Source organism: Phyllobates terribilis, unplaced genomic scaffold (assembly GCF_046119375.1).
Source record: "Phyllobates terribilis strain yellow unplaced genomic scaffold, ASM4611937v1 Scaffold_1__5_contigs__length_1240528914, whole genome shotgun sequence".
In the NCBI taxonomy this organism is placed as follows: domain Eukaryota; kingdom Metazoa; phylum Chordata; class Amphibia; order Anura; family Dendrobatidae; genus Phyllobates; species Phyllobates terribilis.
In genome coordinates this window covers 1,071,426,341-1,071,445,850 of record NW_027362761.1, presented here as the reverse complement: position 1 = coordinate 1,071,445,850, position 19,510 = coordinate 1,071,426,341, and the positions used below count along the sequence as shown (strand labels likewise).

At 39.6% G+C, this 19,510-nt stretch overlaps 1 protein-coding gene across 3 annotated transcripts in view; it reads right to left on the bottom strand.

Annotated features, from left to right (window-relative positions):
* LNX1 (ligand of numb-protein X 1) overlaps positions 1 to 19,510 on the bottom strand; it is a 314,205-nt gene that overhangs the window by 127,962 nt on the left and 166,733 nt on the right. For all 3 annotated transcript variants that reach the window (XM_073645490.1, XM_073645491.1, XM_073645492.1), the window contains 2 exons: positions 4,635 to 4,882; positions 2,799 to 2,960 (listed from right to left, as the gene is read on the bottom strand). In XM_073645490.1, coding sequence (XP_073501591.1) covers positions 2,799 to 2,960; positions 4,635 to 4,882 — 410 coding nt within the window. The remainder of the gene's footprint in view (positions 1 to 2,798; positions 2,961 to 4,634; positions 4,883 to 19,510) is intronic.

The following is a 19,510-nucleotide window of genomic DNA, read 5'->3' as shown; positions in this document are numbered from 1 at the left end:
ATGGAAATTCATATAATTACACTACAAATATATTATTTTGCTCCAAATATGAAATAATCACCTTGTATACTTACCATTATTAACCCAATCTCTCCTGAAAGCTTTTAGCTAAATAAACTTCATTCAGCCATTTGACCTCCTGTATATTAGGTTTTTCAATCTCCCCTCCCCCATCACATCTAAGCAAGACATACATTTATTTATTTTGCTCACTTATATAGTGCCACATATTCCACAGCGCTTTACAGACATCATCATCGCTGTCCCCATTGGGGCTCAGTATCTAATTTCCCTATCAGTATGTCTTTGGAGTGTGAGAGGAAATCGGAGAACTCAGAGGAAACCCACACAAACACGGGGAGAACAAAAACTCCTTGCAGATGTTGTCTTTGGTGTTATTTGAACCTAGGATCCCAATGCTGCTGCTAGCCACTGAGCCAACAATACATATTGATCTTGCAAAAAAAAAAAAAAAGACCAGTTCTCTTGAAAAATATGAACCACATTTGGATATGTCATCACGAATATTTTTATCTGCCTGTTGACAAATATGAACTTTATTCTTCAAAAGTATATGACAGCAACCATTAATAGTATAGAACACGGGGTCTAAGTTTATAAATCTAGCACTGAAATGTTTAGCAGATGTGTAATTGCAGCCTATATTGCTGCAAGATTTCATCTGAACATGTCAGATGTATTAGTATAGAAACTTCATAAATCAGGATGATCTAACACTCAATATGTGCCCCCCCTGTCAGGGACGCAATTCTAGATCAGAAAATCGGATAGTAGAGCAGAACACAAAGATACATGCAGCCCGTTGGAATGGCTGTGCTGATTTGGGGGTGATACAGCTGTTTTGTGGCAATTAACAATAAATGTAAAAACCACACAAGCACCATGTGCTTTGGTTTTCTGTTGGCTTTTCCATATGTCACAAGAAACATTTTTTAATTTGTCGGATACAATGGTGGCCTTGTATATCAGAAAAATAAATTGACATGCAGTCTTTAAATAATTGTAAAGCAATGAGGAATATGTAATTATTGTTATCATCATTATTAGTGGGTTATCAAATTGGTTGGTAATAGTGATGATCGAAAATTTCAAATTCAGAACGAATATGGCACATTTGGATTCGTGATCGGAAACCCGAGCAATTTTTCTTAAAATTGGCAAAATTTGGGAAAAGTGCGGGAAATTATTGCGTTGCAACTTGAGTATTTTTATCACTTTGGCTAGGGTAGTGGACGGTAACAGCCATGCAATTTTGTGGGTAGACTGAAGTGGCAACGGTCAGGGGATTAATCGTCTACCATAGTAATCAATTAAATCTTTAAATTTTTTTGATCAGATTGTATAGTTTCTACCAATGGCTATGTTCGCACAGATTATTGTAGCCTTGTGTGGAAACAACCGCTTTCGTAAACTCCATTTTTGGGGAAATTTTTGGAGGAGTTTCCTTATTATGAAGAGGCTCTCTAGAGATTTTGAAGAGTTTTAGGGTTTGTGCACAAGAGGAAGGCAAACCATGACACGTCCGGAAGCATGTTTATTCCAATTTGGTAATTCCCTTTTTTGACCGCTGGCGTTATTTTTAGCATTTTTACATCATTGTTGAATCATTTTTTATGCTTATGTTTTTCAGTCGTTTTTTTTCTCCATTTGAAATTGAAGAAACCAATAACGGTATCTAAAGTGAAAATGCTGTGGAAATGCTCAAGAAGATGCCCAGCCTTCCCAATGACTTGTATTATAAAGCTGGAAATACCTGAAGAATGGTCCGGTAATGTCTTTTAACCGCTAGGCGTACTTTAAAACCTGAAGTGATTAAAGGAAGCTCAAAAGCCTGGACTTATGAACAACAAATTGTTTCTACAAAGAATAGGAAATGTTCATTCTTTTGAGAGTTTTCCGAGTGCTTTTTCAGGTGGGTTTTGAAGTTGACCCACCTGAAAAAGACATACATTCCCTTACAAGAATTTATTTCCTCAACCTTTTTTTACAATCTATTCATTGGACAGTGCTTCATTTGTAATGGATTCCATCAGGATCTGTTTCAAAGAAGTGACATGCAATTTTTTTCCCACTAGCCGTTCTTGATGTTCACGTCGGTCTTGATAAATGGGGACTCTGTGTGAGCACATCCTCAGGCTCTGTTGTGTAGTAACTATACACTATGGCCTTGATTCATCAAGAATGGCATTTTGCACTCCACTTCATGAACAGTGCTCTAAAATAAGTTTTGTCAAACTTAATTTGAATCATCTTTCAGCAACCATATCTTACCCCCAAAATTAGTACTCCAGTCAGTCTAGTCATAATTTACGCCATTTTTGTAGAGTAAATTATGATGAATTTGCTGTTTGTGCCTGGCCATGCATCCTGTCATCTCAGCTCTACTAATTGTTCAAAATGTTTGTGGAAATGATCAGGATTGGAGTAAAAATGTCAAAAATTGCAAAATGTTTGTGCAACTATAAGTTGCATTAAAAAATTTGGGGCATTTCAAGCAGTTTTACACCAGTAAACTTTCGAATAATGCTTGGTGAATCGGGGACTATATGTGTCGAAGCCTCTGTCTTTGCTTCAGTCAAATTTAAGCATATGTGGTGAACACGCCAAACACCACAGCGGAACCCCACAAGGCCAATATAAGTCAATGGGGTCTGTTGGACTCCATGGAAGCCACAATGTAAATGTCAATGGTCCATTGGTCATCATATACACATTGTGATTTACGTTACAAGTCATAATTTGTCAATAACAGCTGTAATCTGTGCCCAGAGACCAACCTATACAATCTTCTGTGACATTTGCATTTTGCAGGATCCCTCGCTCCCTGTCAGCTGAATGCATAACAGCGCTCCCACTCTTTGTTCTTCGCAGTACGCTGAGAGCTCGGTTCAGCTTCTTAAATGACAGGCTCCTGACAGTGGAACGCTCAAAGTTACGACCTGCAAAAGGAAAAAATGCTTTACTTTCCTGATGACTAATTGTGAACATTCTACAATACCCTTCTCTGCCTTTAATAGGTTATAGTGTATAAGGCTTAAGGCATAGTTACGAATGCTCTTAACATACTGGAGGTTTTAGAATAATAAGCCTGTGACTCCAGGTCACTTATTTCCAACTAATATTACCTACATTATTTCAGCGTCTCAGCCAAACTGAAATGTCACAAAGAGGATAATGTGTTTCCACTTTAGCCATATTTCATTTACTTTTGTATGGTCTTATATCTATATAAATGTGAATTAATTCATCATTAAGGTTTTTTAGGGAAGCTTTATGGTATGTGCACATGCCATCTTTTTCAGATGGTTTCCTCCTGAAAAAGCACAGTATAATCACTCCATAAAATGAAAATAATGAAAAGTAAGGCACGTGACCCCGGTGTCTCCACCATCCGAGGGCCAGGGATAGACTAGTGCGCCCCTTAGCAGGAGGGATAGGGAAGGAGCCCCTTTCCCTGAGAAATCCTGCAACAGTACCGTGACAACATGTTTGTGTTCTTTTTAAGGCCTTGTATCTGCAAAAAATCACAGGGATATGTCTGCTTTTGATCGGTATCTCGGATCTAAATTACCCATATAAGTCTATAGATCTGTGAAAATTACTGACAGCACACGGATGGCATCAGTGTAAAGTCCATGTACTGTCTGGGATTTATTTGAATGGGCGAGACTTATCCAACACATGGGAGAAACTAGAGCATGCTGCGATTTTTTTTTCCACATACAGATTTGGTCAGTGAAAAAAAATTCACGCATCTGCTTTGCCCCACTGAATAACATTTTTCTTAGTGCTGTCCGAGTGCTGTCCGCCTTTTTCACTCAAAAAACAGACAAACATGGATAGAACACATATGTGAAACACGGACGTCTGCGGCCTAATGCTATAGGAAGCTTTGGAGACCTGCATCAGGTTTTGTCTGGTACACAGTTGGTAAAAAAAGAGACTAAAAACGGATATTAATCAGATCCGTCCCACTGGTGAAAAGTGGTTCTTTTATTTTGCGTAACGGCAGTTGCAGACGACCGTATATTTTCGATCTGAGTGATATCCAACTAAACATTGGATCACACTCAGACTAATGTTACTCTATGGAGCCACGCACATGTCCGATATTTTCCTAGGACAGAGAAAAAAATCGCAGAGTGCCCGAGTTTGATCTGATATTAAGATCGCACTTGGGCATGCAAATCAATGAGATTTTGGAAACCATCGGACTGTGCTGGAATGGCATCTGAGTGCAACCCGATCACTGCGGACTGACACAATGGAGTTTTCTCCATCTTCTCCTCATCCGAGAGAATCAGATCACACGATGATCAAACTCTGATTAGAGTTTGATCAGAGTGTCATTTGCATAATCTACCCGATTCTCTCTGTCTGCACCTGCCCTTCATGTCAAAAAACTAACTTTCAGCCTAAGAATGACAAGTATGTCTCAATGTTCATGAAAGGTGAAGCCTACAAAGCTTCTTATGTCAGCATGGTTCTTCCATTGACACTAAGCGAGTCTGAACTGAGCATTATTCACAGCCTAGTAAATTGCTTTTAATGTGAAATGACTGCAGCGGAGGCATGAATAATAAATGACAGCAATAAGGCTGAGGCTGACTTACTCCTGTTCCGATTAATTCTGCAATGTTCTTCAGATCCACTTCCCAAATGGCTGTCTCCTGTGGGTGAGCTGTACACAGGGTTATCCTGACCCGTTTCATCAGACACTAAGGCTGTAGCTGAGGCAGCTGATAATTCAGATGACACTGCTGCTATGGTTAAGTCTAGAGATGAGCTGCAGTCCGGGGAGCCGTCCTGTGAACGTCTTTTGCGCTCTTTATTAAGGCCATAGTGTGATGCACCTTTACACCTATGAAATGGAAACATATGTCAGGACGGAGCAACATTTCTAAAATACAAGACGATGAAGAATTTGATGGTAAAAGAAATGAAGTCAAATAGGAAGAATATTATGCATGCAAGAAAAATAGAATAATAAATAGGGAAAACTTTTTGTAGGACTATATATACAATCTGAAGTCCCGCTCACAAAAGCGTATAGCATCCGATGATTCTCTCATACGAGAGAATCGGATGCTATGTGCAAATGACCCTCGGCTCAAACTCTGCTACGATGTGAGCCGAGTGTCACCTTACTGTGATCCGATTCTCTTGCATGCCAGAATTGTATCACAACTGCGGAGAAGACGGAGAACTTAATTTCTCCATCTTCTCCATTGTGATTCGACGTATATTGGACTGCACTGGGATGACATCATGCAAAAATAAGTGAGGGGATTGCCTGACAAACACAGGCAATCCCCCTATGTTTTGTGGCTGTCTAACAGACGCGAAACATGCGGCCGCGAGGACTCAAACATGTCACTTGAGCACCCGCGATACATGGTGCAAACCCGAGCACCCTAGGCAAACTCGAGTAATGAGCACTTGCGCTCATCACTAGTTGCAACCCGTCATGCAAAACATTTGATGTTTGATCCTGTTTAGTGGCAGCGCAAGACATATTTGGTTACTTAGAGACAATTAGATATGCAACCTAAGCAATATATAGAAATATGGGAGGCGTTCTGTCATAAGTACTGTCACAATGTTGCATCTATGTTGCAATCTAAACCAAATCGATACTCGTGAGTCGTCCTATTACTATGATGTTTTATTGGCATATTGTTTCTTTTGCTTTTTGATTGCAGCAGTTTTAGGATCTGTTCTGTGTTCTCATAATTTTCTGAACAATACATCTTATTATGAGAAAGTTCATCACTATGGCTCCCAGTCAGATAAAGCAGGGATATCAGGCAATGCATATGTCTGGGCAGAAGACAAGGCACATCAGACGTGTTTTCTCATGGAGCGTCCTGCCAAGTTATGATTCATTGTGTTTGTTTTATCACACAGTTAATGTGATTAATGTAAGAAAATCAAATCATATGAAAACTTTGGTGAAGAGCAATGGTTTTATCTGAAATGCTTATTGGAGAGACTTGCAAATCTGACAATTTGTTTGGAAGAGCCTACAACTGGTATTCTTATATTAATACTGAGTTAAAGGGAACCTGTCATGTCATAAACCGCTATAAACCTGCAGATATGGGGTTAATCTGAGAGAGTTTGTCTTAAAAATATTGAGAGAAAAAAAATCACCCAATACTCAACGTGTGCATGTGGCCTAACAGCCCCTTTTATCTGGGAGCCATCTCCTCGATTTCCTCAAACCTAAAGCAAACATATGATTTGGCTGAGTAAATCGTGGCCAGATGGACATTAACATTGCAGGGGGAAATGTGTTAGGCTGCATTCACACAGAGATGATGTTATCTGCACCAGCCCTCTACTGCTTCCCTGCACAATCACCTAATCTTACAGAAAAACAGCTATTTCACCTTTAAGAATGCGCGGCCCATCATCATTGTGTTACGGCACGGCCTAATGGGATCTTGCAATATTTGGTATTTTTGATTGCATAACTAAAGGGTACTGTTTTTCAATGGCCATAGGAAGACTCATAGGCAGTGCCGTAACTATAAACTTTGGGGCCCCGGGGCAAAACTTCATAGTGGGGCCCCTCAACATTTCAATCACTAGAGGTTGTGCGGAATGTGGTGAAGCCTGCTACGCATTGTTGTATACAACACACAGGCTTCACCACGTTCCGCAAGAATAGATTTTGTTGTTTATGATGCAAGTTTTAGAAGTTAAATATTCAGTGAATATGTTTGGAAAATTAATAAGGTGAATAATTCCAAATATTGCACAATTTTCAAATAACTGTATATGTTTATTAAATAGCAGGGCTTCTCACAGTTTGTCACAGAGATATTTGTGTCTGCTGAGATTGTCTCCTCTCAATGATGCTGAGAGTTTGTTACAGTCAGTGTGCACTGTGCCGGCCTTCCCAACTCTCTGTGATCTCCAGACTAACATATTGTTACAAATCTTGTGCTATGAGACTCTCTAGGCCAGTGCAGGTTTCCATTCATTGACAGCTGGCAGAGCTCCTGGAAATTATTGAAATGATAGTCTCTCCTGTCCTACGGGTGACATTGTCTGACAGGAATATAGGAGCTGGGTATTTTATGAGAAATTAAAATATTAAAATACAATTTTTTACCATCAGTTTGGGGCCCCTTGGGTGGTTGGGGCCCCGGGGCAGTGCCCCGGCTGCCCCGGTTGTAGTTACGGCCCTGCTCATAGGCTAATCATAGTCAATATTCCCTGGAGAAATGGAATGAAAATTTTAATTTCTATGTCACATACCCCCTCCTAATGGTATGCACTAGGTATAATGGCGTGTATCCCCTTTGGCATGCCCCCTCTATTGTGATTAGGTGGATTTTGGTGTTCAACAGTTCTGCATATTTTTGCTAAGGTGTTTGCTCATTTTGTTTTTATCTGTTAAATACCCACAGTGTGAATTTACACTTACACATTGCAGTTATACCAACATACGTTCCGGCTCATTTCTTTGGTTTTGCTTTCGTTTTTTGTACTTTGTACAAACAATGGCGTGACTCCCCCTTTTTGAGCTGGACATTTTGTTATATAGCTTTCAGTAGCAGTCAGGTCCTACTCTGCCCCATTTATATATAGGTTTGCTGACACATAGAGAGGTTTAAAACTAGAAATAGGACTGTCCCGATTGGGTACACATTGTCGTGGTGGGATGACTTTTACGCTTTAGTGATCAAAATAGTGTTAACTTAGTACCCTATGTTATTTACATGTATTATTAGTATTTATTTACTTACTATGGGGTATTTTATAATTTTGTTTTTATCTTAGGTTTGTCTGTTAAATGGACACAGTGTGAATGTGCACCTACACATTGCACTTATACCAATATAGGTTCCGGCTCATTTGTTTGGTTTTCTATTTGTTGCTAAGTGTAGACGGATGAAAATGCATTCAAAATGATCTATATTAAAACGCAGTATCCTGCGTTCAGGAAAATCTGGCAACATCAGCTACAATGGATGTAAGAAATATCATTATGTGCTCTGATCTTTCGTGATCAGGTAAATTCCATAATGGAGCATTGTGCAGAATAAAGCAGCCTCCTATAGGAGTGTAACCCACTAATAACAAACAGAGCTGGTTACTGTCAGATGATTGATTACGCATCGTCCAAGGGATCCTGTTACAGTTAACACATGTTCACCAGTTGTGAACTATCAAAGCAACAGCTATTAGCCTTGAATTCAGCACTTATTTAGATCACATTTTAAGATGTATGTCAAAGCCCAGCCTCTATATGCAAAGACTAGATTTTTTCAGCACCTTAGACTTGTTAGGTATCTTGCTAATTCTTCCAGTCTGTACAGCCTCACATAGCATAGAACAGGCTATTATGACAATATTCATTTCTATATAAGGTAGGACTAGTTGTCTTCCGAAAATAAAAGACTTGTCATGAGAGTAAACGACTATCATGAAGGCAAAAATGGGATTTCTGGAAGAGGCAGCGCAGCATAATTTGTAATTATGGCTGCACGACTTTGATCATTGCTTTTGTTTTACAAATCTCTAGTCTTTGACACATCATTTGTAACCATGTATTAAATAGAGCTGAAGTGTATTATTATAATAGGAGCAGGCAGCCACAACCAGCTGTAAGGTTTCCTGCTACCCATTGTCGGCACGTGGCAGAGAAGAGCTAGGACAGACAGATTTGTATTAGCATCATGGATCTGCTCCTTAGTGACATTTATAGAAACATTTCAAGTATTAAAAGTCTTCTTCTACTTTCATCTGGTCCTGGGTGTCTTTATATGAAAGTCTTTGTCCTTAGTGACTTTACATAAAGGTCTGCTCCACTTTTCTCCACCTGGATCTGATCTACTTTATCCATCACTTTACACTTTTGCCATTTTAAAGGAAATGTGTCATCAGAATATAGCCTATTGTTTAAGTCAGGTGTGTAAAATGTATTTTTTTTTCATTTTTACAATGTTTTGTTTTTCCAAAATCACAATCTTTATTAAAAATAAGGCTGTGTGCCCACGATGCGTTTTTTAAGCGTTTCCGCAGCGGCAAAAACGCTGCAGAAACGCTTAAAAAACGCATGGTAGAAGGCCTGCCATGTTCCCCAATGATAATCAGCATGTGCTGTGTACACGCTGCGGAAATTTCCGCTGCGGATTATCATTGCAGAAACAAACGCAGCGCTACCAATTATTTTGCGGAAGCGCTGCATTAGAACGCATGGGCTACGCATCACTGTATATGTAGATGCGCATTCCATGTGTTCCAATGTGCGGATGGTACCCAGGTCTAGAAAAGAGGAGACTCTCCTCCGGACCCGGGTACCATAGAACCTGTAAAAAAAAGAATAAAATAAAAAATATATGTTATATTTACCTTCTGGCGGCCCCCGGTGCACTCGTCCTCCCATGCCGGCAGATCGCGATGGATTGAAAGACCTGCGCTGACGTCATAGTCATGTGACGGGTCACGCGATGCTGACGTCGGCAGGTCCTTCAGTGTACCGCGATCTGCCGGCAGCCGGGACGGAGGGAAGCAAGACTGCGGGGGCCATCGGAAGGTAAGTATACATTTATTTTTTTTATTTTTTGACATTCTTTTATGGTCACACTATATAAATCCATGCCGTTTGCATGGATTTATATAGTGTGACCAAGTTGTCAAGCACTTTCCAAGTGATGCTAAAATCACTTGGAAAGCGCTTGTCAACCTGCATGCGGAAATGCCTGTGAAGAACGCTTCATTTCCGCTTGTCTCTGGCAGGAAAAACACATGTACAATCCGCATGTACAATCCGCATGTACAATCCGCATGCGTTTTCTCTGCCAGGGGAGATGCAGAAACGCTCAGGAAAAATCCTGAGCATTTCTGCATCGTGGGCACATAGCCTAACAATCAGAAATGTTGCAATTTTCACATTGGCCACTGTTTTTGTTTAGAATCATACTTCCTGTTGTTTCAGGAAACAACACATGTACATTAGCAGCAATGAACTGTCTGACCCAACCTTTTGTATTGTAGCATCAAAAGCCTCATTCAGACGTCTGTTTTTTTTGTATGAGTTCTTTTCATGTTTTTCACAGACAGAAAACATGTGTATTACAAATACATGTCCGTGTTTTTTTTTTGTAAAGACACAGAGACATGTCTGTTGTTGATCCACGTTACTGATTAAAATTACCCACACAAGTCCTTGGGTCTGTGAAAATCACAAACAGAATGATCTGGATAAGATGTCTGAATGGGCAAATACTTGGCAGATGACATTTAATGTAGAGTAGAGTAATGCTCCTAGGAAGGAGTAATCCTATTGCTGCATATACACCGCGTGCAGAATTATTAGGCAAATGAGTATTTTGATCACATGATACTTTTTATACATGTTGTCCCTACTAAGCTGCATAGGCTTGAGAGCCAACTACCAATTAAGTAAATCTGGTGATGTGCATCTCTGTAATGAGGAGGGGTGTTGTCAAATGACATCAACACCCTATATAAGGTGTGCTTAATTATTAGGCAACTTCCTTTCCTTTGGCAAAATGGGTCAGAAGAGAGATTTGACGGGCTCTGAAAAGTCCAAAATTGTGAGATTTCTTGCAGAGGGATGCAGCAGTCTTGAAATTTCCAAACTTTTGAAGCATGATCACCGAACAATCAAGCGTTTCTTGGCAAATAGCCCACAGGGTCGCAAGAAGCGTGTTGGCCAAAAAAGGTGCAAAATAACTGCCCATGAATTGAGGAAAATCAAGCGTGAAGCTGCCAAGATGCCATTCGCCACCAGTTTTGCCATATTTCAGAGCTGCAACCTTACTGGAGTATCAAAAAGCACAAGGTGTGCAATACTCAGGGACATGGCCAAGGTAAGGAAGGCTGAAAAACGACCACCTTTGAACAAGAAACATAAGATAAAACGTCAAGAATGGGCCAAGAAATATCTTTAGACTGATTTTTCAAAGGTTTTATGGACTGATGAAATGAGAGTGACTCTTGATGGGCCAGATGGATGGGCCAGAGGCTGAATCAGTAAAGGGCAGAGAGCTCCACTCCGACTCAGACGCTAGCAAGGTGGAGGTGGGGTACTGGTATGGGCTGGTATCATCAAAGATGAACTTGTGGGACCTTTTTGGGTTGAGGATGGAGTCAAGCTCAACTCCCAGACCTACTGCCAGTTTCTGGAAAACAACGTCTTCAAGCAGTGGTACAGGAAGAAGTCGGTATCGTTCAAGAAAAACATGATTTTCATGCAGGACAATGCTCCATCACATGCATCCAACTACTCCACAGCGTGGCTGGCCAGTAAAGGTCTAAAAGAAGAAAAAATAATGACATGGCCCCCTTGTTCACCTGATCTGAACCCCATAGAGAACCAGTGGTCCATCATAAAATGTGAGATCTACAGGGAGGGAAAACAGTACACCTCTCGGAACAGTGTCTGGGAGGCTGTGGTGGCTGCTGCACGCAATCTTGATCGAAAACAGATCAAGCAACTGACAGAATCTATGGATGGAAGGCTGTTTAGTGTCATTATAAAGAAAGGTGGCTATATTGATCACTAATTTTTTGGGTTTTTGTTTTTGCATGTCAGAAATGTTTATTTCTAAATTTTGTGCACTGATATTGGTATACCTGGTGAAAATAAACAAGTGAGATGGGATTATGTTTGGCTTTTATTAAGTTGCCCAATAATTCTGCACAGTAATAGTTACCTGCACAAACAGATATCCTCCTAAGATAGCCAAATCTAAAAAAAAAACCACTCCAACTTCCAAAAATATTAAGCTTGGATATTTATGAGTCTTTTGGGTTGATTGAGAACATAGTTGTTGATCAATAATAAAAATAATCCTCTAAAATACAACTTGCCTAATAATTCTGCACACAGTGTACATTAAATGGGAGTATACTCGGGACTACAGAACAGAAGGACTTGGGTACAAGTAAGCTGAGCAGCAGTACTCAATATCAAGCAAGAGCCGCAAAAGAAAACAAGATTTTAGGGTGTATAAAAAGAGAGATAAAATCCCGCGATCCCAACGTACTGTTACCGCTTTATAAATCACTTGTAAGGCCACATCTAAAATGTGGGATCCAGTTTTGGTCTCCACATTTTAAAAAAAGATATTCAGAATTTAGAGTCAGTTCAGAGGCGGAAACTAGATTAGATAGGAGATGGCAGCTGCTACTGATGGGATTCTATGTAGATGGGAGGAGGCAGGGGCTAGAGACAGAGCTCCTCCCTCCTCCTCCCGCTCCTATCTACACAGAATCTCATCAGTAGCAGCTGCTATCTCCTATCTCAGTAATGGGAAAGTCTTCACCGAACACAGATTTTACCTCAGAATTGAGAATTTTGATAATGACTGATCAATTTTGTTAGAGAAAGAAGCAGATTTCTCTGATAATATATATTACAAAGTTGCTAATTTTATGTGTACTATTGATTTATGAAATAAAAATAAAACGACGGCTACTCTTTAAGTGTGAGTCTAAAATTGCCCCAGAGGCCAGTGTGAAAATTGCAAGATTACAGTTTAGTTTTTTTTTATAAAAATTGTGATATAAAACAAAAGCATTGACAACATTTTTTTTTTTTTTAAATACATGTAACACATTTTATGATGAAACATTCCCTTCAATGTAAACAGCAGGATTATCTATAGATGCCATCTAAAGATACACCAGGTATGGAATCATGTAAATGGTTCAGTGATATCATCGTGGTGTTGGCTCAGTGATGATGACTTCTTTGATCTGTTGGTGGTGTTGGTTAAGTAATATCTTGATGGTTGTTACGATTATGGTCACGTTCACACGTTCAGACCCTCTCTCGGAGTTGGATGTGGCTCTCAAGGTCAGAACGGTTAGGGAACACTGCTCTAGTGAATAGTCCATCAGTACTAAAGAAATCTGGTCACATAGTCCTGTAAAAGAACTGTACTGTTCATCTGAATAAATGGTTCATCCAGTGGGCCACCATCCCCATTGACAACGGTCCACAACATTGAAAATGAGACCCAGTAGATTCTTTTTTCACATCTTTTACAGCTGGATGCTGAGTCCAAAATACTCTCATCAGGTCATATCTGGGTTGAACCCTTTTTTAATGAGTCTACGTGCAATTTATTTAGTGTGCCTTGATTTTTTTTTCACCGTTTGTATATTTATTTAGCCAGCTGACAATAACAAGATGTAGGCCGAACACATAAAGTCTTATAAATTCAATCAGGCGATCTGGGAGCTACAAGCTGTCCGTGTCATGCAATCTGGGTAAGCTACAATAATAAAATACCAGATTAAACAAGGCTCTTTGGTCTTTGACTCATTTTAAGAGGTTTCTGTAAACAAAAGGGGGAACAGGTTTAAAGGAAGACCGAAAACAGGTCAGTCTGCTTAGTATACATTTTCTAAATGAAGTGTGAAATGCAGCAAGCAGAGATACTCACTACAGTTCTTTAATGTGATGGTTGTGTGTGTGGTTTTTATCAAAGATACAAACTAGAACAAAGATAAATCGGCAAAACAATACATATATATATTTTTTTTTCTTTAATTAAAAAGTGAAAAATATCCACTAAAATCAGATCCATACAGAGTATGATGCAAAGTAAAAAACAAAAAAATGCTAAAAACCTCCAAACTATAGAAATGTAACTAAAGAAAATAGATAAAGTATTATTTTTCCTTTATGCATTTCTTTGTTTTAGGACCTACTTCTGGCATTTACTAAAAAAATACCTGTCAAAAACCCTGCGTGGATAATTATAGATATCCTAAAATAATAAAAAAAGAAAGCTACTATAAAAGTCTGCAATATTTGGGCCATTTTTAGCAATACTTACAAAAGGCATTTCTCTGTTGGAACAAAGAAAAACTTAAACAAAACTTGGCAGATTAGCCGGCAGACATATTTCTGCTCATTGATATTCAGACTCTACCTGGTTGAGCAATATTCATTTATCTTATTATATCCTAAAATGTCCCTGCAGGAACAACCGCTCTGTGATATTCTTATGTAAATGGTGCCACAATAAAATGCCATCCTATAATCCAAGAAATACCCGGAAGGAAGAGTATATGAAAGCTCAGCATATCTCTTTCCACTCTTTTCCGAGAACAGATTTGTTGTATATTGCACTGTAGAAGGAATAGAGTTCATAAACAGTATTGTGGAAAACTTTTAGGGCAGGTGTGGAAAAAATGCTGCAAATTAAGAATGATTTCAAAAATAAAAATGCTGATTGCTTTTTGTCAATTGATAAAAATAAATTAAGTGAATAAACAAAAGAGAAATCTAGATAAAATCAATATTTGGTGTTATCACCCTTTGCTTTAAAACAGCGTCAATAGCGTTTTTGAGGAAACTAAGCAAGGAGGTTGCTCTAAACATCTTGGAGAACTAACCACAGATCTTCTGTGGATGTAGACTTGTGAAATCCTTCTATCTCTACATGTAATCCCACACAGACTTTATGATGCTGAGATCAGGGCTCTGTGGGGCCGTATTATCACTTCCAGGACTCCTTGTTCTTCTTTATGTAGAAGATATTTCTTAATGACATCAGCTGTATGTTTGGGGTCATTGTGATGCAGAAGAATAAATTTAAAGGTGACGCCTCCCTGATGGTATTGCATAATGGTTAATATCTCTCTGTATTTTTCAGCATTGAGGACCCCATTACTCCTGACCAAATTCCCAACTCAATTGGCTGAAATGCAGCCCCAAACTTGCAAGGACCCTCCACCATGTTTCACTGTTGCCTGCAGACACTCATTAATCCACCACTATCAGAGGAGTAATGAGCACAGTCGCAGAGGGTGCGACCGCGATCAGGCACGTGTGGGAGGGAGGTCCGCTGAAGCCAATTTCACCTGAATGTATGTCCTCTCACAGTCAGGTGAAATGTATTGTGGCACAGAGACCCACTGGCTCCCTGTGCTGCAATACACATCGCTGGCCAATCAGAGGTCAACAGCTGATGTCGGGATGCCAGTGATGCATGGTTCATGGCAGTGACATTACCTGTGCTGGCATGACAAAGTCAGCTGCAGAAGAGAACACCACATGGTGTGGGAGCGGGGAAAGGCAAGAATAATCGTTTGTTTCCTTCTAAAATGTGCTGCAGAAAAATGTCAGGGGTCCAGGATGATGCCAGGAAGGGGGGATATTATACTGGAATGGGGGATATTATACCCCGAAGGGGACTAGGATGGGGGAAAAATGTTATAGCATGGGGCCCAGGATGGGGCATTATTACTGGAAGGATCCCAGGATGGTTGAGATTATTACAAGAAGGAGCCAGGACGGGGAACATTATTACATGAGGGGCAAATACATATGTCTTTATGAGATCTGGGAAGCTACAAGGGCCCATACATCTGATCAACATGCCGTCGGGGCCCAGGTCCAAATTTTTCACCGGGGCCCGTCGGACTCTAGTTATGCCACTGACCCCTATTCAGTCCTTCAGGGAACAAACTGCCTTCTGTTACAGCCAAATATTTCACATTTTGACTCCAGTACAATACAGAGCACCTGCTGACATTTTTCTGCACACCTGTTGCTATGTTTTCATGCATAGTTGAGTGACTTGGCCTTGTTTCCATGTAGAAGCTGTGGCTTTGGGCTGCAATTTTTCCATGAAGACTACTTCTGGCCAAATTTCTCCTAACAATAAATGGGTGCAGCCATATCCCATTCGTTGCTAACAGTTCTGTGCTGATGACACTGCTGGACATGTTACAAATATGAAGGGAAGTAAGCAAGATGTGTCTTTCATCTGTTCCACTAAGTTTCTCTGGCCAACCATTGAGTCTATAGTCCTTAACGTTGCCCATTTCTTGGTATCTTCAATGCTGAGAAATACATGCCGATACTAATACATCATGCAGAACCATCAGGGAGACTGATTGGCTTCAAAATTATTCTGCCACAGGTCAAAGACCCCAAACATACAGTCAATGTCATTAAGAATTATCTTCAGCATAAAAAAGAACAAGGAGTCCTGGAAGTGATGATCTGGCCGCCACAGAGCCCTAATCTCAACATCATTTATTAATAGGGTAGGTGGCGCACCCTTAATGGACGAATTTGTATAGGGTGCTTTGCCTTTGGAGCCAACCACTGAGCTCCTTTAGATCAGTAGGGAATAGAAGGAAGAAACTGCACACCATAAGGCATGTGAAGATGATTAATTAGGATTTATTCAGAATATCTCATATTCAAAGTTTACATCACCATCAGTATAGAAAATATGTAACATTTTGAGTAAATACCCTTCATCAGCCGTGTCTTTTGTGGTAAATGCTCTCAAAATTTGAAAGCTCCGGGATTTGGGTGGGTTTCCCCAGAGCAAAAAGGCAAACCAGGATAAAGTATTGTGTAAAGCGAGCGGTGTGTTAAACTGACAACAGACAAGTGTTGTGTAGTTACTCAACTTTATTGTGTTTGTGTGGAATTACACGTAGAGACAGATGGATTAGCACAAGCCTACATCCACAGAAGATAAGTGGTTACTTCTCCAAGATGTTTGGAACAACCTCCATGCCGAGCTCCTTCAAAAACGCTGTGCAAGTACATGTCTGCTTAGAAGAATTGATACTTTGGTGCTGTTTTGAATGCAAAATGTATATTGATTTAATTTACATTTCTCTTTATTGTTTATTCACAAAGCTTATTTTTATCAATTAACAAAATCAATCAGCATTTCTACTTTTTATGCATTCTTAATTTGCAGCTTTTTCTCCTCATCTGCCTAAAACATTTCCATAGTACTTTATATATTATACCCAGTACATGCAGAGCTTACAATTCTACATTCCTTCAGGTACACATGGCACAAACTTCAAATATGATGTCAGAATGTAAGAGAAAACACAAGTCACATACAACAAACACATGGCTATACATAATATATGGTAGTTCATATACAGTATGCTTTGGAAACTCATAAGACGGGGTGCCTCATCATAACAAATATTTAATGAGCACCTCATAATACTTAAGGGTTTTGCCATATAGGGCAAAAAAGTTTGGGGTTTGTTCACCCCTCTATACCTTTTCCATAACTCTATTGCCAATTCATTGAACGTTTGACTGAATTATATAACAACAGTTTAGAACCCCGATCTTTACAGCTGTATAGAGACCATTTAGTAACTCAATATACCTGAAAAAATAGCTGGCGTCTCTGGTAAAATCCTGGCATTACATTTACATTAAAATCAGGTCACAAACAGGACAGTGCTCTGGTGTTGGCGCATTTCGACTTTAGCAGTCTTAATCGTAATGTTACGATTAAGACTGCTAAAGTCGAAACGCGTCAACAGAGCACTTAAGCGAAAAAAACCTGACCGTTACATCCAAAACAGAAAACTGGTGTGTACAGGTGCTTACAAAGAGTAGCCATCTCCTTATACAGTTATATGAAAAAGTTTGGACACCCCTATTAATCTTAAGCTTAATGTTTTATAAAAATTGGTGTTTTTGCAACAGCTATTTCAGTTTGATATATGTAATAACTGTTGGACACAGTAATGTTTCTGCCTTGAAATGAGGTTTATTGTACTAACAGAAAATGTGCAATCTGCATTCAAACAAAATTTGACAGGTGTATAAGTATGGGCACCCCACCAGAAAAGTGACATTAATATTTAGTAGATCCTCCTTTTGCAAAAATAACAGCCTCTAGTCGCTTCCTGTAGCTTTTAATGAGTTCCTGGATCCTGGATGAAGGTATTTTTGACCATTCCTCTTTACAAAACAATTCCAGTTCAGTTAAGTTTGATGGTCGCCGAGCATGGACAGCCCTCTTCAAATGATCCCACAGATGTTCAATGATATTCAGGTCTGGGGACTGGGATGGCCATTCCAGAACATTGTAATTGTTCCTCTGCATGAATGCCTGAGAAGATTTGGAGTGGTGTTTTGGATCATTGTCTTGCTGAAAGATCCATCCCCTGCGTAACTTCAACTTTATCAATGATTCTTGAACATTATTGTCAAGAATCTGCTGATACTTAGTGGAATCCATGCGTCCCTCAACTTTAACAAGATTCCCGGTGCCGGCATTGGCCACACAGCCCCAAAGCATGATGGAACCTCCACCAAATTTTACTGTGGGTAGCAAGTGTTTTTCTTGGAATGCTGTGTTTTTTTGCCGCCATGCATAACGCCTTTTTGTATGACCAAACAACTCAATCTTGGTTTCATCAGTCCACAGGACCTTCTTACAAAAAGAAATTGGCTTCTCCAAATGTGCTTTTGCATACCTCAGCCGACTCTGTTTGTGGTGTGCTTGCAGAAACGGTTTCTTTCGCATCACTCTCCCATACAGCTTCTCCTTGTGCAAAGTGCGTTGTATAGTTGACCGATGCACAGTGACACCATCTGCAGCAAGTTGATGCTGCAGCTCTCTGGAGGTGGTCTGAGGATTGTCCTTGACTGATCTCACCATTCTTCTTCTCTGCCTTTCTGATGTTTTTCTTGTCCTGCCACTTCTGGCCTTAACAAGAACTGTCCCTGTGTTCTTCCATTTCCTTACTATGTTCCTCACAGTGGAAACTGACAGGTTAAATCTCTGAGACAGCTTTTTGCACCCTTTCCCTGAACAACTATGTTGAATAATCTTTGTTTTCAGATCATTTGACAGTTGTTTTGAGGAGCCCATGATGCCACTCTTCAGAGGAGATTCAAACAGGAGAACAACTTGCAAGTGGCCACTTTAAGTAGCTTTTCTCATGATTGCATACACCTGGCTATGAAGTTCAAAGCTCAATGAGGTTACAAAACCAAAAAAAGTGCTTTAGTAAGTCAGTAAAAAGTAGGTAGGAGTATTTAAAACAAGAAAATGATAAGAGTGCCCATACTTATGCACCTGTCAAATTTTGTTTGAATGCAGATTGCACATTTTCTGTCAGTACAATAAACCTCATTTCAAGGCAGAAACATTACTGTGTCCAACAGTTATTACATATATCAAACTGAAATAGCTGTTGCAAAAACACCAATTTTTATAAAACATTAAGCTTAAGATTAATAGGGGTGCCCAAACTTTTTCATATAACTGTATGTTAGTTAACACCAGAGCACTGTCCTGTTTGTGACCTGATTTTAATGTAAACGTAATAAAGTTGCCAAGATTTTACCGGAGACGCCAGCTTTTTTTTCTGGTATATTGGATTCATTTGCCCAGGCCGAGGGGCTTGTTGGATCTCCGAAACCTATGCGATGGTGGATGCCTACAACGGTGAGCTCATCCAGTTTTCTACCATTTAGTAACTACCATGGTATATATACTACTTCCGCAGGAAATTAGGTAAGTATATTAAAACATTATTTTATTAGCAACATAGCTAAAAAAATGGAAAAATTTATAATCAAAACATACAAAGAGAATAAAAGGACACGAGCCTACGCGTTTTGAGCATAACCACTCTTAGTCCAGGACTTTATGCTCGAAACGCGTAGACCCGTGTCCTTTTTTTCTCTTTGTATGTTTTA